The sequence below is a fragment of the Vicugna pacos genome, chromosome 29, assembly GCF_048564905.1.
Source record: "Vicugna pacos chromosome 29, VicPac4, whole genome shotgun sequence".
Lineage (NCBI taxonomy): Eukaryota > Metazoa > Chordata > Mammalia > Artiodactyla > Camelidae > Vicugna > Vicugna pacos.
In genome coordinates, this window is record NC_133015.1 from 23,009,593 (window position 1) to 23,036,824 (window position 27,232).

The following is a 27,232-nucleotide window of genomic DNA, read 5'->3' on the forward strand; positions in this document are numbered from 1 at the left end:
ACTGAGCCATCTGAAATTAATGTTCACTGCTGCCGAGGTCGATGTTGATGAAAAGCAGACGTCGTAAATCTGATCAGTTTGTACCTTTGAAGATTATAGAGAATAACACCGGCCCCCGGTTCATCCAATCAGGACAGGACTGTTGGGATCCATCAGCAAGTGATACGATGGGAAGGCGGAGGGTGAGGCCACATCAAATGACCCAGTGTCCCCACCTCATGACGCCACTCCCTCCTCCTCTATTCTTTCTGCCTTATCCTTATCCAGGAAAGGGTTGGCACAGAAGCCTGAGAGGTTCGAGGGGTGCAGAGAAAGCCTGGGGAGCTCCAGCAAGTTCAGACATCGCTCCGCTTGGAAGTGAACACACGTGTTGGCTCTTACCCGTGTTCCTGCCCCATTGTAAGCACATTTTGTTTTACTCTACACACCAGCCCTATGAGCGAGGCACTACAATCACGCCCCTTTGCGGAAGGGGCTTGGAGAGGTCATGAGCTCAGTCAAGGTCACAAGGAGCAGAGTCAAGACTAGAATTCAGATGGTTCCAACCCAAAGCCCCAGCTTCATGCTCAGGACCACCATCCCTCTCACCTCCTGGTCCCATGGTTTTGCCGTTTCCCTGTATTCACCCACCACACAGTATCACTCAGTTTCTGCACCCAAACAGAGTAAATATGAAATAAGATTGTGCATTTGTGAGGCACTTTTTTGAAAGAAACATTTTAAAGGGAGGTTTAGAATCTGCCTTTTCTTTTCATTTTAATAGCAATAGAGTATGTCCTTCGGCAAGGAGCAGTGCTGGGAGGGAGGCAGAGGCCGGCTCCTTCTTGTCTCTTACGCTTTCTTTTGAAGGGTTTCAAGAGACTTGGAGAAAAGATCTTCGTTCTGTAACACACCACCCGATAGTGGGTAGGGTTGTCCTTGCATTTTAAATGAAAAAGCAGAATGCACATATGTGTGAGATGAATTTTCGTGTGTAAGTGTGGGTGTGTGTGTGTGTGTCTGCGTGTGTGACTTTCATGGTGTCACTCAGAGCAACTGATGCAGCCACATGCTCTAGGGCCAGAGGTTCGAGCATCAGCTCAGGCCACACCCACGTGCACACTTTCCCTGTGGACACCATTTCTCTAAGTATGATCTGATGGTCCAACCGCAGGAAAACCAGCTGGGGACTTCATTATGGTGCACACCCTGCACCCCACTCTGGATCTCCACCATCAGACTATCCAGACGTGGTCCCAGGAAGCTGCACATTTATTTAACAGGTGTCCCAGCTGAGGTTAACACCCTCCTGTGAGAAAGCCACTGCTGTAAGCTATGCTTGTATGAACGCACACTCAGTTCAGATATTTCAACTATAGATATTCAGGATAAGAAAGGGCACAGAGACGTTTTCTCGTACTTTCCTTGCATTAACTAAGTAAGTGGCACACAAAGAGGCTTATCCTGCACTCCCACTGCACACACACACGCGCGCGCACACACATGCACACACACACATGCAGGCAAGCCACCTTTATGCTCTCAGCTTCTAAATTTGTTTCCAAGTTGACAAGCACGTGAAGCCTTGCCTGAGGGAGGTCTTGATTCTTGAGTTGAGGTTTGTAATCATGTAGCATCTAATAGCTAAGGTTTTACTTCTCACAATCCAAACTCTCTCTCTTTTAAAATATTTTTTAATAAATTTGAGGCCTATTTGCTTCATTTGTAGGCCACCTTGGCTCAGAAATTGTACAGACAATGATCACCGGCGTTGCAAATGAAGACTCTCCGAACGTGGGTGCTTTTGACTAAGTAGGGGATAGTTAGAGGTCTCAGACTGAAAGGTCTCTCAAATACACTGACTTAAAAGATTTGAAAAGTTGTACTATCTTAATTATAAACCATTTTTATGGTAAATTGCACACAGACTTATGGTAATAAACCTAGTGAAAGATTAATTCAGGACTGAAACCCAGCAAGAGGACAGAAGTGAAGTGCGAGCCTCACTTAGGATCTTTGTTTTCTCCTCCTTCCCGCAATGATCCACTTCCCAGGGCTGCGTCCCAGTCCCGGGGACGGAAGAGTGGTGCTCGGGAAAGTGGCCCCCTGCCCCACGTTGCTCTGGAAGTGTTGCTGTTGCCTTTGGGACAGAAAGACCTCTTCCTCCCCATTTCTTCCCACAAAGATTACCACCACATGGACCACGGTGAGTCTGTGGCAGTCATCCATCCGAGATGCAGTTGGGTCTGGATAAAGGCGTTGAGGACAGGGAGAGAGAGGAGGCGACAGATTCAGGAGACGTTAGAAAGGTGGAAACATGGGGGCCTGGTGATAAATGGGAGCAAGAGATTCAGGAAGATGGAAGGGTCACAGATAACAAGTACATTTCTGATTTGAATTCCCAGACATCAGAGCTTGCAAAGTCACATGCCCCTAGGGGCCAAGCAGGTAAGATAGACTCATAAGAAGAGTCTGGGGTGGGGATGGCGGAGACGAAGAGGAGGTGGAGAGGGTGCATAAAGGGAGCCGCCCCTCCTTGTTCCAAACAGTCGCTGTCATAATAGAACCAAGGCCAAGGCCTTCTATGTCTTTTTGTTTTCAAGACCACCCCAAAATCTTGGTTTTCCTACAAAAAGTCTGAATTTTAAATCAGGAAAATTAGTTTTTAATTAGTCATTCATTTTTATTTTAAAATATGGATTAAAAAAACAAACTTAGAAACATCATATCAACCAAATAAAATTTGGGTGAGGCAGTGCCTGGACATAGCCAGTTTTCCAGTTTTGAGCCTCCGAAATAGATGGTGCTACAGCTCAGTCAGGGAAGAAAGCCTCCTCTCTCTAGAATACGCATTCTGGACACCTCCCTCTAACCCTTCCCTTCTGCCTAAAAGGCTCCTTGCAGCCCGGTGGCGCTGTCACCCCATGACCGCTGCAGTGGCCCTGAGCGGCATCCGCTCCCCACACGCCACATCTGTGTGCAGCTCTGTTGCTTTAGAACCAACCACTCCCTCTCCTTTTTCTCTCTTTTTTAAAAATACTTCTCTCCTGAGATAATTGAGGATGTGATTTGACACTTATCTTATTAAGATGAACAATGAATAACTTGGATGCCAATCAAGTGTAGAAAAAGTCCACATTTTTCAAATCACTCAAGTAATTGTCAGATCACTTCATTCTGCTTTTCAGAGATAGTGCCAGCTATGAGAATCCCCAGAGTTTTAAATTCTGAGTGCTTTTTAATGGTCTTTTGAAAACTAAGCCAAAATGAACTTGATCCTGAAAGTGATACTTTCATTCAAAAAACTTTTACTCAGGCCTATTTAATACAAGGCCCTGCGCCTGCACATGGGGACCTAAAAACAAAAACAAAAACAAAAACAAAAAAACCTCTGGGAAGTTACCTACAGGCCAGGAGTGAAGTGCACCATCAGTTGTAACCTAAGGTTGAATAACATTAAGTTAGGACCTGTAAGAGTTTGCCTCTCTTTATAAAAAAATTTCAGAAGTAGTAACAAACATTTGGAAAATAAACTTCAAAATAACACCATTTGAAAGAGATCATAATTTATGAAATGCTTAGAAATAAACTTGACAAAATGTATGCAATGTCTATACACTTAAAGCTATAAAACACTACTGACAGAAATTAAAGAAGACCTGAATAAATGAAGGGGTATACCATACTCATGGATTGGAAGACACAGTTGTTAAGCTGTCAACTCCCCCAAAGCTGATCCACAGATTTAACTCAGTCCAGTCAAAATCCCAGCAAGCTGTTCTGTAGAAATTGATGAGCTGATTCTAAAGTGTATGTGGAAATGTAAAGAATCCCTGTAATGGCTAAAACAATTACAAAAAAAGATGAAGAAAGTTGGAGAATTTACTGTTTGACTTCAAGAATTAACACAAAGCTACAATAATCAAGACAGTGTGAAATGTTAGCATAAAGATAAACATATTGATCAGTGGAACAAAGAATTGAACAGAGAATTCAGAAATTGATCCAAAATTATATAGTCAGTTGATTTTTGACCAAGTTACCAAACTAATTCAATAGGAAAAGAATAGTCTTTTCAATAAATAGGGCTGGGACACTAGATATTTATTCTGAAAAAAAAAGTTAAAAGTTAACTTTTATCACAGACATAAATATTAACTCGATGTATCAAAGACCTAAACATAGCAACCAAAACTATTAAACTGGTAGAAGAAAACAGGAAAATATCTTCACAACCTTCAGGTAGGCAAAAATTTCTTAAACAACATACACATATTTGGGTCTTCAAAAGACATGGTTAAGAAAACAAAAAGGTAAGCCTGACACTGGGAGAAAATATTAATAGTTAGTATTTATGACAAGGGAACTATAGCCAGAATATATAAAGAACTCTGACAACTCAATCACAAAAAGATAAACCACCCAATAAAAATGGGCAAAATATATGAACTGACACATCACAAAAGATATGAAAGACCAAAAAGCACAGGAATTTAATAATCATCAGAGAAATAAAAATTAAAATTATGAGATGTCCCTACACACCCATTAGAATGGCTAAATTTAAAATAAAAAAGAATTATTTCAGCTGTCCGCCATTCACTGAGAGTGAAGATATGAGCAAGGACAGATTTAAGAAGGAGACAAACAAAGCAGTTGAACGTGTGATCCGTTTGAGGTGCCCGGAACACAGACTCCTTGAGTTATCCTCACATAGAGTCGCTGCCTGAACTGGAGACAGAGACTCAGGAAAAATTGACTCACAGGTGAGAGGTCAAGTCCTGGAGTGGGTAAATTTTCCCAAGCAGAATATATATCTTGAGATGAGAGGAGCACAGGACAACATAGGGAACATCACCATTTAAGGGACCGATGGAGAAAGAAAAGTCCAGGAAGCAGAGCAAGAAGGCACAACCAAAAAAGGAAGAGAAAAGGTTTCAGGGAGAAGTCCCAGAAAGACGGATTGCCAGTGGTTGTCCAATACTGCAGATATGACAAAGAATATAAGGACTAAAAAGAATTTCTTGGGTTTTTATCTAAAAGTCATTATCGACCTTAACAGGTATGCTTTCACAGGTAAGTCCAGTGGAATAAGGAATTCACAGGAGATGAAGAAAGGGCCAACAGAGGAGCAAGACCATTCTTCAACAGCCTTCACTGTGGAGACAGACTTAGGATGCAAGTTGAGCATGGAGAAGAATGATTACAGAATTAAGAAAGAGCTCTTTTTAAAAACAAGAGAAAAATAAGCAAGTTTTTATACTTATTTGAGAATATATGAGGACTAAGAGGCAACAGAGAGGTAAAAACTGCCAATGTAAGAGAGAAAGAAGTAGTCACTGACACGAGCTTCCTAAGGACTAAGGAGGACGTCACATGCGGAATCAAGAGACGATGGACATGGAAGAAGCAAAGATATTTGGAGGACGTACAGCAAGAAGATGAAGGAGGACTTACCTGGAAAACGCCCATTAATTGATGTAGTGCATGCCGTCCTCTGGGGAGAATGATGGACCGCGCATATGCTAAGATGATCCCGACAGGCTCACGTTCTCTCTTACCCCACGTCTGCTCTTGGGGGTGTGAAGTTAAAAACACAAATGCATTATACACGAGGAACAGGCTCTCATCCTACCTGTGAGCAAATCTCCTTGGTGGCGTCTCGCTTCTTAGTGAGATCACCGTGGGGGTGGTCCTTGCAGAGAAAATGGTGGGCTCTCTCCATCATGCAGCCCTGAGTGACCAGCTGCTTCCCCTCAGTCCCCCCTCCAAGAGGGCTTAACAACCCCCTTCCTGCTTTATTCCCACTGCCCCCCAGCCCACTCCACCAGAGGCTCCCCACATCAGATCAGTCCCCCATTCATGCCGCCTGGCACTTGGACAGCTGTCTTCATCCACAGGCTCCTTCCTGTCTCACTGCCGTGTGCTTAGTCTTCTGTTCCCTCCACTTGTTCGAACCCTGCCCTCCTGTGGAGCCTCTGAGTGCCCTGATCCAAACACTTCTACATCTTACCCCCCACCCAGTTTGCTTTGCTACTGACAGAAGTGTTGAAGATTAATGCTACATAATCTACCCCAAATCAAATAACAATTGGTAAGACTGGGCATGCCATCCCCAAGTCCTCTTTTCTAGGATATCTTATTACAGTTTTATGAAGCAGCTTGCTCCCTGCAGTTACCGTAAATTGCTCTATCACTGTGATTTTTAATTTGGAGCACTGGATCCAGGTAGATGAATAGCCTGTTCCCTTCATCCATTATCAAAATACTCATTTTGTTTTCATTATCTGAACACTCCACTAAGGCAACCAAATCACAGCTCCAAAAATAAGAGGCCAAGAACGTAACAATCCAGAAACTGAAAAAAAGCTATTCTGCCTCAAAAGTTCGAGTGTAACACAGTACAGTAAAAAGGGTTGAACACCTGTGTGTTCTGCATGCATATATATTAATTTTTCACTTAATCTATGCAACCAACTAGTGTGGCTGGTTATAGTTTCCCCATTGTACAGATGAGAAAAATGAGGTATAGAGATTGCCTTTTGCAAGTTTACACACTCAACTGACAGCAAAACAGAAGTGAAAATGAGCATTTTTCTGATCCAAAACTCTTAACAGCAAAGTAATTGTTTCCTGCGCAGAATCACACGCCTTGTTAGTTTCTAGGCTATCAATTTCCTGGCTTTGCTCTTCTACTAAATTCATTATCAGGTAACAGCTTCAGAGTAGGAAAAAAGCATCTTTCTCCGTATAATTTTATAACAGTTCGACTTCTGGGCTTCATCCCAGGAGCACATGAACTATGGCGGATGTAGCTACAAGAGGAACACATTTTTCAAAAGCAGTTTTACTGAGTATCTGTCATATATAAATCGTGCGTTGTGGGTCCTAGCAGAGGCGTTCCCTCCAGAAGCTGGTAACCTGGAGCCACTGCATTCACTCCAGGGATTTGGTGTTGCTCAAAACCTGTTTAGAACATGTCTCCCTCCTAGCAGTGCCTCAGTTGTGGAAATCATTTCCCTGGTAGATGTTTTCATGCCTTCAATTAATTCAGCTTTGAACGCATGCTCTGCAGCTCCCGCAGGCGGGATCTAGAATTTGATTCTGGAAACCACGAAAAACTAATCAAAGTCGAGTTCCTAAATAAGGTTTAGGTCCAAAGAGGCAATACAATTTTTTAACAAGACTGGTTCTCGGCTGTGGCCAGTAAATTTCTTCAAGGCAATTTCAAAAGTCATTTTAAAAGCCAAACTGATTAATAATCTATGTATCGGTTGAAATCGCAGCTGTACCTTCTTTGAATCTAATGAGTCCTAATATGACTTGTTTTATTCATGGCCTAATTACCTGTGCTTAATGCTAAAATTTATGTTTCCTTGTCTGAGAGTTGAAGGCCAAGTTTAGGTGCCTTTTTTCAACTGTCTCTAAGATTACAGGATACAAACAGTATGTTCCACAGGCTTCCTTTAGTTTCCCTTCCCAGCTGTTTTGTTCTTGGTCCTCCACTCTTTCTCTCTGACACATTGACATCTTTCCCTTCCCTTCCCCTTCCCCTTCCCTTTTCTTTGATTGGTATGTGTCTTATGTCATCAGACGCATACATATAGAGAACAAACTTATGGTTACCAGGGGGTAGAGAGGGTGGGAAGGGATAAACTGGGAGTTTGAAATTTGCACCTCTTGGGGAGTGATAGAAATATTAGCTGTCTTGATTGCGGTGGTGGTTTCATGGGTGTATACATCTATCAAAATTCATCAAATTGTACATCTGAAATACGTGTGGTTTACTGTACTGGAATTATACCACAATAAACGTGTTTTAAAATTAAATAAATAAATAAATAAATAAATACAACAAATAAACATATATACTTTCTATTATTTAAACTCAGTTTTAGGCAACTTTGTACCAGGTTCCTTTTTCTTCCACGGGGTTTATTTTGCTTCCTGTGTGTTTGAGAGTGAGAATGTGCCAGCATTCACCCTCCTTAGAATGGAGATTGATTACAGCATAAAGCATCTCCTTCCTATCAGTTCTCCTTCCAGCCTCTCTGCTCTGGTGTCATTTCAGAGCCTTAACAGTGGTCTTCAAGGTCACATGCCCAGATCACAGAATCCTATCCTACAAAGCCGGCACTTTATGTTTTAACCGAGAACGGGCAAGTGTGCCTGTGACTCCAAACATCTGAAATGTGAGAACGGTGCTTTTATGCTGAAACATTACACAATCCCCAGAGCACAGAACTGCCTTCTTCCCACTGCTGCTATTTTACAGAGAGAGGAGCAGAGAAATAGGTTTCCTTAATAAAGGATGCCTGTTTGGGGGGGCAGGAAAGGGAGGGAAGGAGGAATGGGCACCTGAAAGACAGCCTTCAATTTAGACATCTTCCATCCTGGAAACGGCGGGAGAGGACACTGAAAGGACTTTTTAAAACCCCTCCTGCAGGCACTCAGAACACATAAGAGCTGGGTAAGACACCACTCAGCATCAGGGCTTTAGAATTCACATTTCTTGGTCTCAGGAATGAATCTCTGTTGTCTAACATTTGGGACCTTAGGATCAGAAGGCAGCAAGGTCTTGATCCTAACCTGGGAACAAGAATTCTCTGGATTAAATGCTTTAAGAGAAGGCTTCCTTCTCTCTTGTGAGTCTGATTTCTAGAGCAGCTTTTTCCCAGAAGGTAACTGCAAAATCTATTAGTCCCCGATAAATATTTAAAGAATCATGAAAAGATGAATTTCTTGCCACAGTTCAAATATAAAGAAATAAATACAGAAATGTATGTCCTTTAGCCTCAGGGTAGACAGGGGCAGGGGGACAAAGAGAAGTGACCCTCACTGGTTGGGGTATGCAAACAAGACCGACCTCTCCCCCGTCATCCCTCCATTCTGTCAACACACATTCATTCAGCACCGACTACGTTCCAAGCATCTGGGTTTGTGCTGGGGCACTGAGTACCCTCGCCCTACCCCTAGGGGACAGCCCTCTCCTGGTCTCTCTCCCCTTATATTTAAAAATGCAGAGAAAGATGCAGATTCACCAAGAGAAACTGAGTCAGAGCAGACAGTAATTTTTCCAACAGAAACAAACCAGGTCTGAGGAGGTGCCAGGGAGGGGTGAGGGGGCCCGGTTCTGCCCCTGTCTGGGCGGGTCACTTGGACATCACTTATAGGCTCTGGGCCTCGGTTTCTCCAATTTATAGAATTAAAGTTGTAATAAATTTCCCCGAGTCCCCTTTCAACCTTAAGCTTTTACTTTTTCAAGATTCCAAGAGGCCTTTCCGTGTCCAGCACTGTGAACCCACCAAGGAAGCGCCACGTGATGCGGTCATTCACACACACCTCTCATGTGTCTCAGCCTCTTGCCCCCGGTTATGTGTTTAAAGTCCGTAGCTGGGCGATCCCAAGTATGCCAGCGCTCAGGCACAACAATTTAGGTGGGTTTCGCTCCTGCACGCCTTTCGCACTGGGTACAGGAGTGTAGTCGCTGCCTTTACAAAGCCGGGACAGCAGTGGGGAAATTTCCCTGCTGGGAGGGAGAAAGTAGCTGGAGACCACACGGCCAGGCCTCCCGCGTGACAAGCCTAAAATCGAAGGGGAAGCATCCTGCTTTTCTGGCAAGATGTCCATGCTGGCTCCTCCAGGCTATGTGGGGCGTTCTGCCGCCGCAGCCCCGCGCTCCGCTTCCAGGCCCCTCTGCAGGGCTGCCCCTGCCTGGGAGGCAGGCTGGGCGCAGGTGCTGCGTGGCGGCCACTCGGGTGAGTGTCCGCGGCTAGCACGCCGGGACCCCTGCCCGACGCCAAACCTACGCAGGACAGCGCTGCCCTCTAGCGACCAAAGTGGGAGACCGCAGCGGCTGGTCCCCGACAAAGATCGAAGCCCTGGCGCCTCCTTTGCAGAAGGCGCTTGTGGCAGGCAAAGCACTGATCCTTTCTCTCTGGGCTCTGGGGCTCTTTGTGGTCTTCCTCTAGGGTCAGAATAGATAGATAGATACATAGATGGATGGATAAATAAACAATAAACGTAGAATAGGTAAATGAAAGACAAACCGAAAGGTAGATGGATGACATTGTTGGAAACAGGTTTTTAGGGCTTGAGCTGTGCCAGGCACAAGGCTGAATGCCTCCGTCCATTATTTCATTTGCGTGTCTCCTATGAATAGTCTTCATCTCTATTTGCCCTCTTTACCTCTGTCCCTCATCACTTCCGTCCCTCCCTATTTTCCAAACGGGGAAACTGAGGCCTCAGACAAGGTAAATGGCTTGCTTCTTGGCAATCCTCTTCAAAGCTAAGTAGCGAGTCTCAATCGACAGCCCCAGCCTCCGCCTTGGGCGCTCTGTCCTCTGCCTGCCAAACCGCTGTGCGCGCCCCGAGCCCCAGATACACATGGCTCCCGCGCCACCATAGTCCTGGCGCGCCGATGTCGCCCCCGGCCCGCATCCCCTCCCACTTGTCGAAAACCCAAGGCAACGGGTCCCCATCTTGAAAGCCTGCTTAGGGAACTGGGTGAAGGCGGGTTCCCCCCCGCGATGGCCGCACCGCGAGCGGTGCCCGGGGAACGCTGTTCCAGAAGCATGGGCTTCACCGCGTGCGCGCTTGGCGAGGGGTCTCACTAACGCGAAAAGGAAAGCTCCGTCCTTAGATTTTAAGATTCCCGGCAAGTTTCAATCATTCATTCCTTTAACCATTAACTGAGCGCCTACTAAGCGCTTGACGCTGTCAGTAAGGAGGTCTAGTGCGGGGACTGACGGGCGGACGAGTGACGACATTGGGGACGGCAGCGCCTGGTGCCCACCCGGAGCGCGGGGGCGCTCCAGGAGGAGGCGGGGGAGGCAAGTTCCCTGCCGCGAGGGTCTCCGGCTCGAAGTCAGGCTGTCTGCCAGCGAACACGCCCACCTGGGCCCTGGCCCCGAGTCCGCACCCCGGGAGGGCTATTGCAGTGCCTTAGCGCGGGGGAACTTGATCTCGGCCCACTCTCTCCCCAACTTTCCTAACTGCTTCGCCGTGTCACCTCGTCGAGGGGTAGGCCGCCACGCGCGTCCCTCCGCCGGGGCTGGGACCCCCCCCCCCTTCCGGCGGGGGTGGCGCGGGGCCGGCGTAGGGCCTGCGTCAGCCGCAGCCCGCCGGCGATTGGGGCGCGCCCGCCTCCTGCGCTCGGGGGCGAATTATAAAGTGGCTCCGGCCGCCGCAGCCCGGACGGCGAGGGAGGCAGGCGAGGCAGGCGCCCGGACTCTGCGCTGCAGCCGCGGCGACGCCGAGGACCGCGACGGTGAGGCCAGCGCCGCCCGCGCCCCGGCCGCCGCTGCGGCGCCGCGCGCCCGCCTCACACCTTGGTCTCCTCTCCCTCCTAGAGTCGGCCCGGGACCCGGTTTCTCCGAGCAGCCTGCGCGCTCCGAGCAGCCGCAACGTGAGTGAACTTGGCCAAGGCTCGCTTTGCTGCGTGGGGTTTGGGGCCGGCCGCCAGCTGCGTTTTATTCCACGTTTCTTTGCATGGGGTTCCTCAACTTTCTCCCTCTCCCTCTTAGTGACCTGGGTCAGTGTCGCGCTTCCCGGGGCTCCCGCGCTTTCGAATTTGGTTTTCGTAGTCCCCTCCAGAATCCTTCCCCCGGGCCGCCCCTGGCTCCGGGCGACAGTGACAACTCAGGAACCGCGAGGCAATCTGAGCGGTCCCCCGGTGGCAGTGGTGCAGGAAAGAGTGCCCGGGCGAGCTCTGGTTCGACGAACCCCTGGTTGGGTCTGCCCGGCGAGGAGTTCCTCTTTGGGACCGGCTCTGCGCCCGGGCAGGCTCGGAGCTCGTGCGCCCTCTCCCCGCAGTCCATGGCGCGGTTCCTGAGACTCTGCACTTGGCTGCTGGCACTCAGCCCTGGGCTTGTGGCGACCGTGCGGGCAGAATGCAGCCAGGACTGCGCGACGTGCAGCTACCGCCTGGCGCGCCCTACCGACCTCAACCCGCTGGTGAGTGTTCTGCGCGGTGGAGGAGCTGGTAGCCGGGCCCACCGCGCGAAGCGTCTCGCGGTCACATTTGGCGCGGACGCCTGGTGACCCAGCTGTCCCAATTGTTCCCTTAACGCTGACCAAGGTCCCGCTCTAGCTCTCAGCTTCCAGAACCCGCGACTATCTAGAGACCACTAAGGGCGGCGGTGCCTCCACGCAAACCAAGTTTGTTTTAGCCCGGGGATGCGGGAGCCCAGAGCTGCGCTCTGTTCAGCACCTCGGAGAGCACTGTGCTGTCGCCTTTCGCGTCCCAAGGAAGATGCTCAGTCACCCCACCTCCTCACATAGCCCACCAAGGGCCCCTTCCACACACAACCATCTTCCCATCCTTTCCGTAAATGATGTTGACTTTTTAAATTAATTATATTTCATCGTTTTCCTTCAAATTTCATTTCTCTAGCCCTTTTAACCTCAGGACCCTCAGTCCTGACCCTCACCTGTGGGTAGGAGAGAGCAACGGGATGGGGAAGATGGATAAAGGGAGAGGAGGAAGGGAGAGCAGAGAGGAGAGAAAGAGATTAAGCGACTTCTTTTTACAGGCAAATGACCCTGGAATTCAACCTCTGTCTTGTCTAAAACGTAGTTTTGTAATACCTACTAAGACAACAGTTTAATTTGGCTATGAAAAAGGCACAGGAGAGGTGGCCAAGTTCAAAGAAGTGGCAACAATGCAAAAATAAATTACACAGGGGCTGGGGGGTGGGGCGGGGGAGGGCTTCTAAGGTCAAGAGAACTGTCATTCTAATCATTCTAGCCCGTGTGCTCCTGAATCATTCCTGTCGCTCTATTGAGTCAGAATCTCTGAAATCTGGGACCCAGGAAGCTTCATTTTAACTAAATCTCCCAATGATTCCTTTGCACCATCTTCTCAATTTGTTGAATTCCTGTGATGACTTTAAAAGTTTGACAGAGAATAATGTATTAATCCAAAGAGTTAAACTCCTCACTAGAGCCTCTGAAGCAATCTTGTTATGTAGATGCATAAAGCAGGGACAAAAATTAAGGAAAGGATTCCACAAAACCCACAGCATATATTTCAGGTTAAATGTTTGTTCCATTTGGGTTACCTGATCCACTTCATCTGACAAGAAATGTAGTAGGGCTTTATATTTAAACTGAGGGGAAAAATGTTGCATCTTAAATAGGGATGACAGTCCCCTTCATCCATCTTTTTCTTTCCGATTTGATTTTTGTTTAACTGGTTGGTTTTCTATTGGGGCTTACATTGAGGGTCATTACTTTCTTTGTGCCAAAAGGCTTGTTAATGACTATATTGTTAGAGTTAACACCAGCTCTGGAATTTTCCATTGGATGGAAAAGACACATGAGAAATGAGGTGGCCTAGCCAGAACTATGCAGTAAAATCAATGTAACAAATATTTATTGAGCTTCTATCATGTGAAAGACACTTATGCTTCCTTCTGTGGTGGATGCAAAGATGAGCAGGCATGCCATGACTGATTTTACCAACTAATACAGACGTGATAAATACTACAAAAATTCATAGGTGGCTACAGGAGCATATAAATATAAAGTAACACCATTTCTGTAACATGACTGTGTTATTCGGATTTTTTGCCATTATTTATTTTTGAAGGAATCCCAACATTTAAAAAGCCTTTTGTTATAGTATAAAAAATATTCAACATTAATTTTTGACAAATAGATCATTCAAATGTCATTTTAGGGTGGAAATAATATTGACACCTGTACATTTTAAATTCTTAATGATGTCTTGATTTCTTAATCAGATATCAAGAAAACAGAATGATTTTAATTAGGTCTTTAGATTTTTATATGTGCATATATTTAATTTTCTTAGACACAAAGCTTAAGCAATCATTAAAAGCTGGTTAAATATATACCCTGAAGAATCGTCTTACACTAATAAGATGATTCCTTTTATTGTGAAAATAATATGTGTATATTTCATATTAAGTAATATATCAATATATTTTTAAATCCCAAGAAGGGCTTGGTTTTTATGTCCAAATCAAGGGTTAGTAACTGTTTTCCATAAGTAGACTTCAGGAGGCCATATAATTGCTAAGAAATATCAATTGGATCTTTACAAATGTTCTAGAACATTAGTACTCAGTTTATCATATCTGAGTGATCTGTTGAACAGAAGAGAATCTTAAATTATTAGAATATATAGCCTAAATCTTACAATAATTAGAATTTAATTATTATTTAATAAAAAGGAAATAATTATAACCTGATCATTCTTGTTTTGTCAAATAACATGATTTCCATTGGAAAAGGCTTTTTCTGCATACCAGTGACTGGCTAAATATTAAGAAAATAAACTTGAATTAATTGAACATCTACATATGTATTATTTTATATCAGACTTCATCACTATAAACATTTGACTCAAAATAATTAAACCTGTCTTAATCAAATACGGGAGCAGGGGAAGTAAAACAACTCTGCTTTCAGCAAGTCAGTATGTCATAATCCAAATAACTTGCAGCATTTAAATTGAGTTTTTAGACTGCCTTGCTTTTCAATTTTATTTTTAAACTGTTGTCTTTCTTAGAAGGGTGAAAGGGTTTGCAGGAATATTAGCTACCATTCCAAGTAAAATATTAACACAAGGAAGTAAACAAACCTTATATTATTAACACTGATTTTATTGGTAAGAAAAGACAGTAACAGTAATTCAGGAATAATGTTCCTAATTAGGTAAAATTTTGGTTAGAAAAATCTCAGACAAAATGAAGTCAGCAGTGGGAAACTATCCTGTGAAATTAGATTGTGCAAGCTGCCAGTCTAGGTTAAAATTGGCTGGGAAAAAAATCTTTACAATATTGAAATGGCACCGTATATACAATCTGTTAAAATTCAAAGAAAAATTCTAATTTGATTCTATTAATTCTCCACAATCTCTCCTTTTGCCTTTCCTCTGATTTGCCTGTTCAGTATGACAAAAAGTTGTAATAAGAAACATGAGTTTATTACGTGGGCGTTTCCACAAGCAAGCATATGGTGGTCTATAAAAATGTGTTCACTTCATGAAATCAAAAAAGCCTCATTTTGTCATTAAGTCGAATTCTTTTCCCAGGCTTGCACCCTGGAATGTGAGGGAAAGCTGCCGTCTCTCAAGACCTGGGAAACCTGCAAGGAGCTCCTGCAGCTGTCCCAGCTGGAGCTCCCTGCAGATGGCACCAGTGCCCTCCGAGAAAGCGGCCGACCCGAGGACAGCCATTTGCTAGCCAAGAAGTATGGGGGCTTCATGAAGAGGTATGGGGGCTTCATGAAGAAAATGGATGAGCTGTACCCTGCGGAGCCAGAGGAAGAGGCCACTGAAGGGGAAATCCTTGGCAAGAGATACGGGGGCTTCATGAAGAAGGATGCGGAGGAAGACGCCGCCCTGGGCGAGTCCTCAGACCTGCTGAAAGAACTGCTGGGAGCGGGGGACCACCGAGAGGGGGGTCCCCACCAGCAGGGCAGCGATGACGAAGACGTGAGCAAGAGATACGGGGGCTTCATGCGAGGCTTGAAGAGAAGCCCCCAACTGGAAGAGGAAGCCAAAGAGCTGCAGAAGCGATACGGGGGCTTCATGAGAAGAGTGGGGCGCCCCGAGTGGTGGATGGACTACCAGAAACGGTACGGGGGCTTCCTGAAGCGCTTTGCGGGTTCTCTGCCCTCCGACGAAGAAGGCGAAGGTTACTCAAAGGAAGCTCCCGAAATGGAGAAAAGATATGGAGGGTTTATGAGATTTTAATACCCTTTCCCATCAGTGACCCCAGGCTCCCACAAGCCTCCCTCCATCCCCCAGTGAGAGACTGCTTCGTGGGTCGCGTTTCTTGTCCTGTGTGGCTTACTTTATTGTCTGGATAATTAACTATCCAACCTGAAAGCTGTCATTTCAGGTCCTGCGTTCTTTCGAGAGTCGTTAAGCTCAGTACTGGTCTATTGCAGCGTCTTGTTTCTATGCTAAAATAGTTTTTGTTATGACTTTGTCCTTTATTTTTGACAAAACACCAATAAATGCTTACTTGTATACAGATACAATAAACCCATGACCCCAACTGCACACAATCCTCGCAAGTCTCTTCTCCAAGGCTCTCATTTGCACATCCTTAACAGTGAAACCACCTGCTTTGGACAGAATCATCACTGGCTTCCTCCTCTTCCAACAGCTGAGGCTGCAAAAACATTTTTCATTTAATTCCTTAAGGAGGAAATCTTAGAGGAGCAAACACTTTGAAACAATATGAAATGTATTTCCACGCTCAGGTTTCTGGAATTCGGGTATGTGAAGGCAAACCAAAGCCCAGTAGAGAAAAGAGCTATGCCCTCACACATGAGGAAATCTGCATTTGCATCCAGATGTGTACGTCTCTTTTCTCCAGCAAAGTATTTTAGATGGTAATTAAAAATTAAAGATAATTTAGCTCCATTTTACAAATAAAGAGAATGGAGCCCAGAAAGGTCAAGTTGTTGGCCCAAGATTGCCTAGCAGGTAAAGAACAGAAATGGAGTTAAGACCCCAAACCTCTTGCTCCCAATCAATGTCCTTTCCACTCTGGTTCCCTGTCTCTCATCCAGGTCTCTACCAAGAACGGGAAGAACTTGGGACCCTCTCTTGCTCACTGTCGTCCACTCCTACACCTACCACCATAGTGGGTCCTCCAATATCTGATGGATGGATATATGAATGAACAAAGGGATTTGGTGACCAGATTATTGAGAAAGGTGTTATGAAGGTTTTTTTAAGACAAATTCTCATCACACAAGAAGTTTATGGCTACTCATATTAATTAACCCATCTAGGACAACATACAGGTACAAATACAGGTATTTCTTTGTTTTTCTAATTGAAACCACCTGCAGCTAAACTCCCATCCACTAAGTCATCTTTCTAGGACCCCCACCCATCCTTTCTTTTGTGTTCTTCCCCCCAAAATCGGAGTTTAGCAACTGAGGATGACAGAGGAAAAGCCTCTGCACTGTAGCTGTGCAAGCTGGGTTTCAGGGACATCCGCTCGGCCATGTACATGGCTATGTGCAGCATCAGTGCAGGGGTCACAGGTCCCTCCCACTCACGGAGCCCCACCACCGTCTATCTTCCTGATCCTCGACAGGGTGACTTCTTCCAGATGAGAGCCCTTCCTCCTCCTTTTGAACTAGAGATGCAAACAGTGTAAGTGTTTGAAGCAGACTGGGAAGACACTAATAAACAGCAGCTGGTCTGTGGATGCCCGGGTCCAAAACGACAAGGAGTGAGGGGCTGGACCACATCAGAGATGGCAGGTCTCTATTCAGCCTGAGCCGACGGTTTCCTTTAGAAATGCCAGCACCAGACTTTTCCAAAATAATCCAAAACCTAGATTTCCATGATAATATCCCAAGTTTCTCATTTTGGCCATTGATTCCATTTAAAACATTGTGTCCCAAACTAAACCCATCTGCAGGTCAGATTTGAGAGACACGGGGCTAGTCGTTTGAGGGGAAAAGAAAAAAATCACTTAATTCTCTCCCCTAGAACTAAGGATTCCCAAATCTTAAAAACAAGAAATCCAGCCTACACCCCAGAGACAGTAAGAGTAGAATGACTTGTCCCTGCCTGAGAAGACAGTAACCCAATATTATCTCACAATAACACAGCATGTGTACATACAGAGCTCATCACCCAGCATGTCCCAGAAAGTAACACAGTCAAATGAAGACACTGCTTTTCTCCCCGAGGAGCCCTTTCATTTCTATTTGAGGTGGCTGTGTAGACCGACACTCAGGGTGGTTAACACACGAGTGTCTGGCCCTCGCTTCCACCCTCCGTGGTGTCTGCCAAGGGCCCAGCAGTGCCTGGGATGGGACAGCGTCACTCACTCTTCTGTTTCCTCAGCCCTTCATACGTGGTGAATTGAGAGCCTAGAGGCGCACCACTAATGTTTAGGGAGGGAAGGAACGGAGGAGGAGCCGGGGAAACAGGAGGAGGAGGAGGAAGAAAGGGGAAAGAAAACAGCCCATGGGGCAAGATGGCTCCTTCCCTTTCGCTGACTGTGGGGCCACCGGCTCCTGCGCTAAATGTCAAACAAAGCCAGGTCCCGGCCCAGGCCCCTATCGTGCAGTGAGCAAGGGTGGCTGCGCACAGAACACGCCTCGGGCGGTGCTGTGCAGCCTCCCCATGTCCCCAGTTGTCCCCCGTGCTGTCCAGCCTTCAGTCTGAAATCCCATCATGAGACTTTCACAGCTCTACCTGCTAAAGGCTTTGCTTTTCAAGAATTTCCTATTTAAGTGCTGAGGGGTATTTGCCTAAGAGTCACCTGGGATGCTGTTTTAAACTCAGGTGAGGGTTCTCTGGCTGTGGCACTCAGCGTGTGCTCAGCACACGTGTCCGGGCTCCAAAACCATGGGAGGACCAGGGCTAGGACAAGTTCAGGACTGGGACTTCGGGTTAAATGCGCTAGAGCCTTGGGTAAGGTGAACTCAAAGCTGCAGCTCACTTAGAGCCTCTCCTGGAAAACGTCATGCACCTTTCAGGATGATCCGCACGAACTGCAGAGGGCGCTGCTGCTCCACTCTGTACCTTTCCCGGGACTGGGACTCTTCACCTCAGTTCCCCTCACCTGGGCCTCCCCAGTTCTCCTCCAAGCCTGCGTGCTGGCCTGGGTTCCTCCTGAGAATTAGCAACATGTGAACTCCGAGGCCCGGCTGCCCGGGTTGAAATCTCAGCACTGTGACCTGAAACTCTCCTGCCACACTCTCCTCATCTACGCCTCATTAGCTTATGGGAATAAGTTCACATTTCAACATATACCGGTGCTTAAGGCCCAGCACAGTCAGCGCTCACAGGGTCAGCTAGACTATCACAAGTCCCCCAGTTGTTCCTCATGGGCTTCTCTCCACCTTGCCCCGCCTCACCTGGATATCTCAGCTGAGCCTCTCAGGGACCAGGTGTCCCTCACCCAAGCCTCTGGGGGACCAGGTGTCCCTCACCCGAGCCTCTCGGGGACCAGGTGTCCCTCACCCGAGGCTTCGCAGGGATGAGATACTGTCTGTGGGCTTCAGTCCTGGTCAGAGGCTGAGAAGGTCCAGGGAAGGATTCCTTGTCCTGATGGCTGTTTCTCATGAGTCAGAAACTAACTGCATAGCCCCTGAATACTCTTCTTCACTTTCTCAATCGTCTACGACAAACATGTGAAATCTGTATGATGAAACAGTGATCGTTTTAATTTACATTTCCTTAATTACCAGTCAAGTTAGACATTATGTTAGATGCTTACTGACCGCTTGGATATCCTTAGTTACTCTCTTGCTTTTCAAATCAAGTTATGTGTCTGAACTATTTTTTGCTCTGTGGTAAATGGTCTTAAACCACAAAATAAATACATAAGTTCTTTTAAACTATAAAATACCCTCAGGAGTTACTTTTTTACCTCCCTGTTTCAGTCTCCACGATGTGCCTATAACCCTGCCCAGAGATGGACTCCGTGGCATCACTGGCAAAATACCCTACATGCTTTATGTTGTTCTCGCCGCATCCTTTCGTGTTGAGAACACCAGCAGCGTGTTTAGTACAGCAGCTGTCTCCTCGCAGTCCCCCGGGTCTCCCCAGGGGCTCCCTGCCGTTCATAGAATGCGCAGGTCCTCCCATCTGTTGAAGAAGGCTGGGAAAAAGTCAAGATTGCTGACTAGGACCGCTGGTTACTCGGGGTGGTAGGAGTAAGGAGATAACAGTTGAAGAACCAGGACCTGGGCAAAGCCACCTACAGGCTTAGCCACTAGATTCGCAATACAATTTACTTCATCATGGGGAAGTGGCCTCAGATAAATTCTATTTCTGAACCAAAACTGTTAAATAAGTGAGAATGAGGAAGAGAGAAGCAAATACTTCCATTTGATACGAGTAGCCCTATAAAGTTCTGTATTATATAAGGAAAATAACATTAAGAAAGCCAATAAATGCAACAATAATGACTTCACTCATGATGCGATGCAGATACTAAGATCATCTGAGAAGGAAGTTTAAAACAAGTATTTCAAGATTTTCAAAGAGATAAAGGCAGGAAGGCCATCCATTAACAAAAAAAAGAGCAAGAAATCATGAAATTAAAATGTGTTAGCAATAAATGAGGTACACTGTTATTAGGCAAAAAACTAAACAGGATAGATTCTACACAGTTAAACACTGCATTAGATAACAGAAAGTTAACAGTGAGAAATTCATCCATAGCAAAACAAAGAATTTTTTTAATTGAAAAATAAGGTAAGTGACAAGAGTAGATTGAACGACTTCAATAAATACCTTTTAGAAATTCCAAACAATGAAACTGCAAAAAAATGACAAAGAAGAAAATAGTAGACCGTCACCCCCACTGGAACGGCTAAAACTTTTTAAAAAGATGGCCAATAACAAATGTTCTCAAAGATGCAGAAAAGTTGGAGCCCTCATACATCTCTGGGAAGCAGTTTGGTAATTTCTCAAAAAGTTAATCATGTAGTTGCCATAGGACCCAGCATTTCCACTCCCTAGCTGTAAACACAAGAGAATTGAAAACACATGTCTGCACAAAAACTTGTACACAAATGTTTACAGCAACATTATTCATAATAACCAAAAAGTGGGAACAACCCAAATATCCATCAGCAGGTGAATGGATTAATAAAATGTGGTCTATGCATACAATGGAATATTATTCAACCATAAAGGTGAATGAAATAGTTTCATGCTGCTTCATGGATGAACCTTGAAAACATTAGGCTAAGTGAAAGAAGCCAGACACAAAAGGTCACATGTTGTATGACTCTGTTTATAGTAAATATCCAGAAGAGATATACCCACAGAGACAGAAAACAGACTGGTGTTTGCCAAGGGCTGTGGCAGGGGAGAGGGTGGAGGCTGAATGGGGGTGACTAACAGTCTGAGGCTTCTTTTCCTAGTGGTAAAAGTGTCCCGGAATTAGACAACGGTGATGGCTGCATACCTTGGTGATATCCTAAAAATGACTGAATAGTACATTTAAAAAAAAAGAATTTTATGGCCGGTCAATTATATCTCAATCAAGATGTCATTTAAAAACACAATGGCTGCAGATTTTATTGCATTGAAGAAAAGATTTTAATCCAAGGATAGAAAACATCTAGGGGGCGCCATGCAGGTTACAGAAACGTAAATGCATATCTAGCTACACCATAGCGACCCTCCAAACATCATCAACTAAAAGAAATCAAAAAAATCTATCAAAGATTGAACTCAAATTATCTACAAAGGAATAATAGACAGACTGAAGGCTCTACGTCAGACATACCAATGCTAGAAGACACTGGAAAATGTCTTTTAATAACTAACGGCTGGGGTGGGGGGTGGTGGGATTGGAGAAAGTCAAGCCAAAATTCTGTATTTAATTAAACTAGTATTAAGAGTATAAAATTTTGAATAACACAAATATTAATAAAAATTGTAAAAGCTTTATTGGTATATAACTGATAATAATAAACCAGACATACTTAAGGTGTTTTAAAGATGTTGCTTCACCGTGTTCAGGACTCAATGCTTCTTGCAGTGAGTACAAGGTCACACCTTGGTTCTTCTATATGTAAGATGTCAGATTTTCCTCCTTTTAATTTGATTATGACATATTTTCATGTATTTTTCATTTTTCCTTGTGATTGGAATTTGTTGCCTTCATTGAATCTATGGGTTTATAGTTTTCAAAAGAGCTGGACAATTTTTGGCCAATGTCTCTTGGTGTATTTTATTTTGACCACCCCCCCCACCGCTGCCCTGACTTTTGGAGGCTCTAAATATACATACATTTGTGTCCCTGAAGTTGTCCCTCAGTTCACTAATGTTCTGTTGTATTTTTTTTTCAGGGCTTTCTCTCTGTGCCAGACACTGCTAAGCACTTTACCTACATTATCTCATTTTCTCTCACAGCAAATAACAAGTTAGGCATATGTTCACCCCATTTTCAGAGCACTACATGGTAGGTGGGCAACTGGCCCAAGACTACACAGTCATGGGAATGCCAGCCTTCTCACCTGGGCGGGCCACTTCCAAGGCGGTGACCCACAGGTAACCCCGAGGGGGAGCTGTGGAAACTGACAAGCCCCTCCTTCTCTTGTTGGCCTCAGGAACATGTCGCTCAATGTACCTTAGAAACGAAATCTGCCCTAACTCGTAAGCGTACTTTGCAAGGCCCTTGTACTGCTCTTCCTGAAATAACCAAGGTGCCGAATGCTAGATGGCATCAACCATGAGCTCCAAGCCTTCCCTGGTCCTGTCCCAGGCATCATCGCAGGGCCCGGGGACAGCTGACAGAACAGCAGGGGCTCAGCGCAGTCCAGGAGCCAACCCACCACGTCAGCCCTGGGCCTATCACCTGGTCCATCACAACCAGAAACCCAGCCTGAGAAGATGTTAGGACTGTGTGACCTTGTACCACATTTCACCTCTTCATTCCTTAAGACCGAATTTGGCATTTGTCCAACTTTGTAAGTTCAGAAGGGAGTTTCTGCCTGGAACAAGAAAGCAGTTAAGTATGCAAACAGTCTCAAAATGTATAGGAAAGAGTTAAATATGAGCCATGGCATCTTCCATATAAAGACGTTAACAGAATCGCTATACTGAAAATATGCTTCCAAAAGTGAGAATCTGGGGGAGGAGGTAAAAATTCTTAAAAGAAAAAAGGTAGAAAAGCCAATGCCTCTGGGATACCGATCTCCGCATGTCCCTCTTGCCCAGCAGTGAGCTCCTGCCACCCAGTCAGGATAGGGACAGAATAAAAACCGACAACCTGAGGGGAGAAGCCAGGGTTACCGCCCAAAGAAGAACCTGGGTCACAGGGCCCAGGAGTGCCGAGCGAACCAGAGTGACAGGCTGAACAGGATCAGTCAAGGCAAGAGAAAGCTAACTGTGCCTCCTCCTTTCTTTGGCAAGCAGGTATCCGGCATTTGTTCTAGTTGTGCCTACTTGAAAAGGTACTCTGAGTAACACGAGATTACAAAACCAAAACCAGCTTGCTCAACAGATACCGAGGCAGGGAAGCCAAAGGGAGGGCCAGGAGTTGGGAGCTTCTGGGAACAAAGCTAAGTGTGCTAGAGTTCAGAAGCCACTGTGTTGAAACAGTCAAGTTTTGCCAGAACTGATGGCCACTACCTGCCTCTCTTCAGGTTGCCGGGCTTGAGACGGGCCTGTGGGTGACTGATAAACAGCCCCTGTGCTGGCTCTTTCCCTGCGCTGGACTGAAGGTCTCAGGTTCCAGAGTGCTCCCGGCTCCATGCTGCCCCCCGGTGCTTCTTTAGAACTAGGGGTGGCCACGCACCTGCTGTTTCCAGCCACTGTGTTCTGCACTCCCCCACTTGGTTTTCTAAAGCCCTGCCCACACTTCTGCAAATAGTCTCTTTATTCAACTTCCCTTGAATTATCCTAATTTTAAGAATTTTCTGCTGGGCTCTTACAACCATACAGTTGCTGGTATCCAGGGTGCAATCATGTGAACATAGAAATCCCTGATACATAAAAATAAATTAATAAAATAAAAGTGAGAGGCAAGGAAGGAGGGAGGGAGTGGATGTAGAAAGGAAGGAAGGAATAAATCCCTGAGCTGAGATTGGAGAAGACGGCAGAGAAGCAGCCCCCATGAAGGGACTGGCACCTGCTGTCAAAACACATTATTCTGTGTGGTTCTCTATGGTTTGCCATTTGCACAAGCCACACTAATCAGGAAGCTAGAGAAAACATGAAGATGTGGTTAGGGTGGCATCAGAGATTTGAAACTCCTCAGTCACCCAGAATTGTGACCATTTCAAAATACACCATGCCTAGAGTGAACAAGGCCACTGAGAAATCCACTCTGGGCCAAACCTCCGGTTCTTAGAGAGAGAGCGTCACAATGTAACAACATTCAAATCTGCTCACAGGGAGGAATGCTCAATTCTGGGAAAGAGATTATGTTTTCTGAATAAAGACACACATGCAGCCATTTTAGTGGATTATTTTAATGAAACATAACTTTCTAACCCTTTAAAGCCCTTGGGATTCACACGATCTGAATCACTGCAGTGTTAACCTTCCACAGCCCCGGGTTCTCTTAAACGGATCTTGTTCTAATAGAGTTGTTTTCACCCATAGGTGTGGTTTCAGTTTTATAGATAGTTAATTGTGGACATTTTTCAAATGTGTGGTGGCGGGAAAAGTACTAGGCTGTGAGTGAGGGGACTGGGTCCAGCTTGGGGTCCCCTGTGTGGCCTGTGCGTGACCTCCCCAAGCTCTAGGTTCCCATTGGTCCCTTAGGCATACAAGGCAGCCATCAGCCTCATTTTGAGCACCCTTACGATGTCTTCATGTCAGTCTCACAAGTTCTTTGTGTTAGGATACTGGGTAAATGCAACGCCCGCATGATGATGAGGGGGCATTCCTTTGTAAATTTTACTAAAGTGGGTCAGATGTATATTTCTATTGTCAGCTAAAAATACTTCTTGAAAATGAGTTTTATTTAATTGTCTACTACCACTATCAGTTTGATTTAACCAAGCAAAATGCATTTGTTATAATTAACCTTGTACCTATTATGCTGTAAGAGTTTCAAAGACGACTTGTGCAATTATGAAAATTTCATAACAGCCCAAAATATTGAGTTCTCTGCCAAGACTTCTAGGCCACCATGTTAGCAAACACTGTTTCTTTGGGTTTGGCTTTATCTGGCTAGTGAAGTTTAATCTGATTTGTCAAACTTATGGCAAAAGATCAAATAACCTCAAAAGATCCATCACTGTCCTGTAATTCCATTTCAGAATCATGGGACATGTTTTAGTAAATTCCAGAAGGCAAAAGGAAACCGTATATCTATACAGTCTAAGCTTTTCTTTAAGTGTAAGAAACCCTCAAAGTGTTCATCTTTAAACCTATTGCCATTTTTTCTCCATTTGTCAGTAAGAATCAGGCTTTCTGAACATTACGGATGACATAAATCCTGATCTGTTTACTCGTCAATTATAAATAGCTATTGTTTACCTCCCATGCAAACAATGCTGCAGGTGACAAAGTACATCAACCCTCCAGGTAAGATCTATTTTAGATTCTCTGAGTAGCCTGCATCTTTCCTCTGTCATGTACAACTGAAATAAAATATTTTTTGCTCAATTAATCATTTCCTATGTGACTTTCACTAAACTTCTGAGCAAAAATGCTTAGTGCTTTGTCATAGCTGTATCCTGGGAGCCTGGCACACAGGTCTCAGCAAAGCAGGTATTTGAAAAATATTTGTTGAATAAATGAATGGCTTACAAACCAGTTGGGAGAAGAGTGCACATTTACACCTGGAGTTAATTATCAGTACAAGGGGAAAAATAATGGGCTCAGACAATAAGTCAGAAAAAGAGGTGTCACTGTGTGCCGTAAGGAGGAGGCGGAACCTGAGCTGTGGCTGGACAGAGGACCTGCCCATCCCGGGATGTGGTGCAGGGCGGCTGGAAGGGCTACTAGGGAGGGGGTCTGGCCTGGGCCTCACATCAGTGAGTCTTACACATATGCAGTCACAGAGGCCCGCCTCAAGTTCTAGAAGACTGTGCTTATTACAGGACGTGTCCCCCTAGCAGCACCAAGAATTAGTATTTTTTAGTAAGTTCAGTAGTTGTGTCATTATCAAAACTTATCAGAACTTCAGTGTGTCTCCTGGGTTAAAAGTGTGACTCAATCGGTGCAATTTCTGCAGCCACAGTTCGGGTTTAAGTGTGGGATAGCAGCTACACTTCACCCCAGTTTTCACATGCGACTAGTATCTGGTAAGGATGGAAAGGCTCCAGGCCATATCAGGGTTCAGGAGAACTGGACAGTAAAATGCGTCACGGGCCTGGGAGGGAGAGAGGCTGCAGGTGATCCCCACCTAATTTAGGTCAGAGGCATGCTTCCACAGGCAGGAGTGTGGGCAGAGCATCCATCTCATGGGGCAGCACAGCAAGTAGGAACAGGCCGGGACTGCCCGCTGCGACCCCGGCTGCTGAGCACTGCCCTGGGGGGCAGCAGTCAGCACATCTGACAAGAGACGTCACACGTGCAAGGGCCGAAAAGCAAGAGAGGAAACTATGCCTATTTCCAGATGACACAGATGCAAGGAAATCAACTGAAAAGCTGCAGTCAGAAAACTCACTAATAGGATATAAAGTTAACATAGAGAAATTAACACAATAATATACCTATAAACAGAAGATGTAACTAAGAGAATACAGGGCTCTCACATGACAACTGGACATCCCCCGACAGGCAGGCAAGGCCACAGGACTAATTCTCGTGCAAGGTCAGATGTGGGTGGTGTGACCGGCGGTGGCACCACAGCGAGGAGGCAGCCTGGCCCGCGGAGCGCACTGACCCCCGTAGGTCTTTGTGTGAGTGACAGACAAGACTGGGCTGCGTTTTGTGACTGGGCTGTGGGGCTTTACTTTCTTAACAGCACAGCCCAACTTTTTACATTAGTGGTTTAAAAAAGGGTTCCAACGTGAGCAGTCAGTATTAGGAAACTTGCAGATACGGCTGAGAAACACAAAATTAGACCTTAACATCAGGAAAGAAATACCGGGCTTCTGGATAAGAAGGTCTGCCTAGAAGGTGTGGCCATCTCCTGAAGATGTCAGTCCTTCCTCTGTTAACACATCCATTTCATCCCAATAAAAATACCAACAGTTTTCTTTCTGGAGCTAAAAAAAGTTGACTCTAAATTTTATAAGAAAAATAAATAAATAAGAAAATGGTGGAAAAGAATAGTGAAACAAAGCCTCAATATTCAAAACAGTATGGCCCATGAGTAAACTGACAAACCAGGAAACATAGTAGAAAGATAGAAATGCACAAAAATACATGAGAATTTAGTGTATGATAAGGCATAATTTCAAGGAAGTGCATGAAAAATGGACTTTGGAAAGAAATGATGCTGGTAATGACTGGTAATCACTTAAAAAGGTAAAATTAAAAGTTTTATACTGCAAACATAAACTGGGGGCTGCTGAACCACAGGGCAAGTGTGCTGCTGGTGTTCTTAGCTATCGCTGAGGTTTCTGTCACTTCATCCGAATAATCAAAGATCTAACAGTAAACAGTGAAACTATATACCATCAGAAGAAAATATGTGTGAATTCCTTTATTTGTATTTTTTAACATTTTTTATCGATTTATAGACATTTTACAATGTTGTGTCAAATTCCAGTGTAGCATACAATTTTTGTTATACATGAACATATGTATATTCATTGCCACAGAATTCCTTTACTTTTAAAGCTGGACTGTGGTAGGACTTTCTATGACTCAAAACTC

General features: G+C 45.1%; 1 protein-coding gene and 1 long non-coding RNA gene across 3 annotated transcripts in view; one reads left to right on the top strand and one right to left on the bottom strand.

Annotated features, from left to right (window-relative positions):
- LOC140690146 (uncharacterized) overlaps positions 1-27,232 on the bottom strand; it is a 242,317-nt gene that overhangs the window by 212,694 nt on the left and 2,391 nt on the right. The gene's annotated exons all lie outside the window — the stretch shown is intronic.
- On the top strand, positions 11,139-16,012 carry PENK (proenkephalin). The gene is made up of 4 exons (XM_072951673.1): positions 11,139-11,248; positions 11,331-11,386; positions 11,794-11,934; positions 15,041-16,012. Exons 3-4 carry the CDS (start codon positions 11,797-11,799, stop codon positions 15,701-15,703), a joined length of 801 nt encoding a protein of 266 aa, XP_072807774.1. The 5' UTR covers positions 11,139-11,248; positions 11,331-11,386; positions 11,794-11,796; the 3' UTR covers positions 15,704-16,012.

Excerpts from the sequence above, each read along its gene's own strand:
- PENK (XM_072951673.1), top strand. The coding sequence starts at position 11,797 with ATGGCGCGGTTCCTGAGACTCTGCACTTGGCTGCTGGCACTCAGCCCT. Across the intron at positions 11,935-15,040 it reads CTACCGACCTCAACCCGCTG|GCTTGCACCCTGGAATGTGA; the intron begins GTGAGTGTTCTG and ends TTCTTTTCCCAG.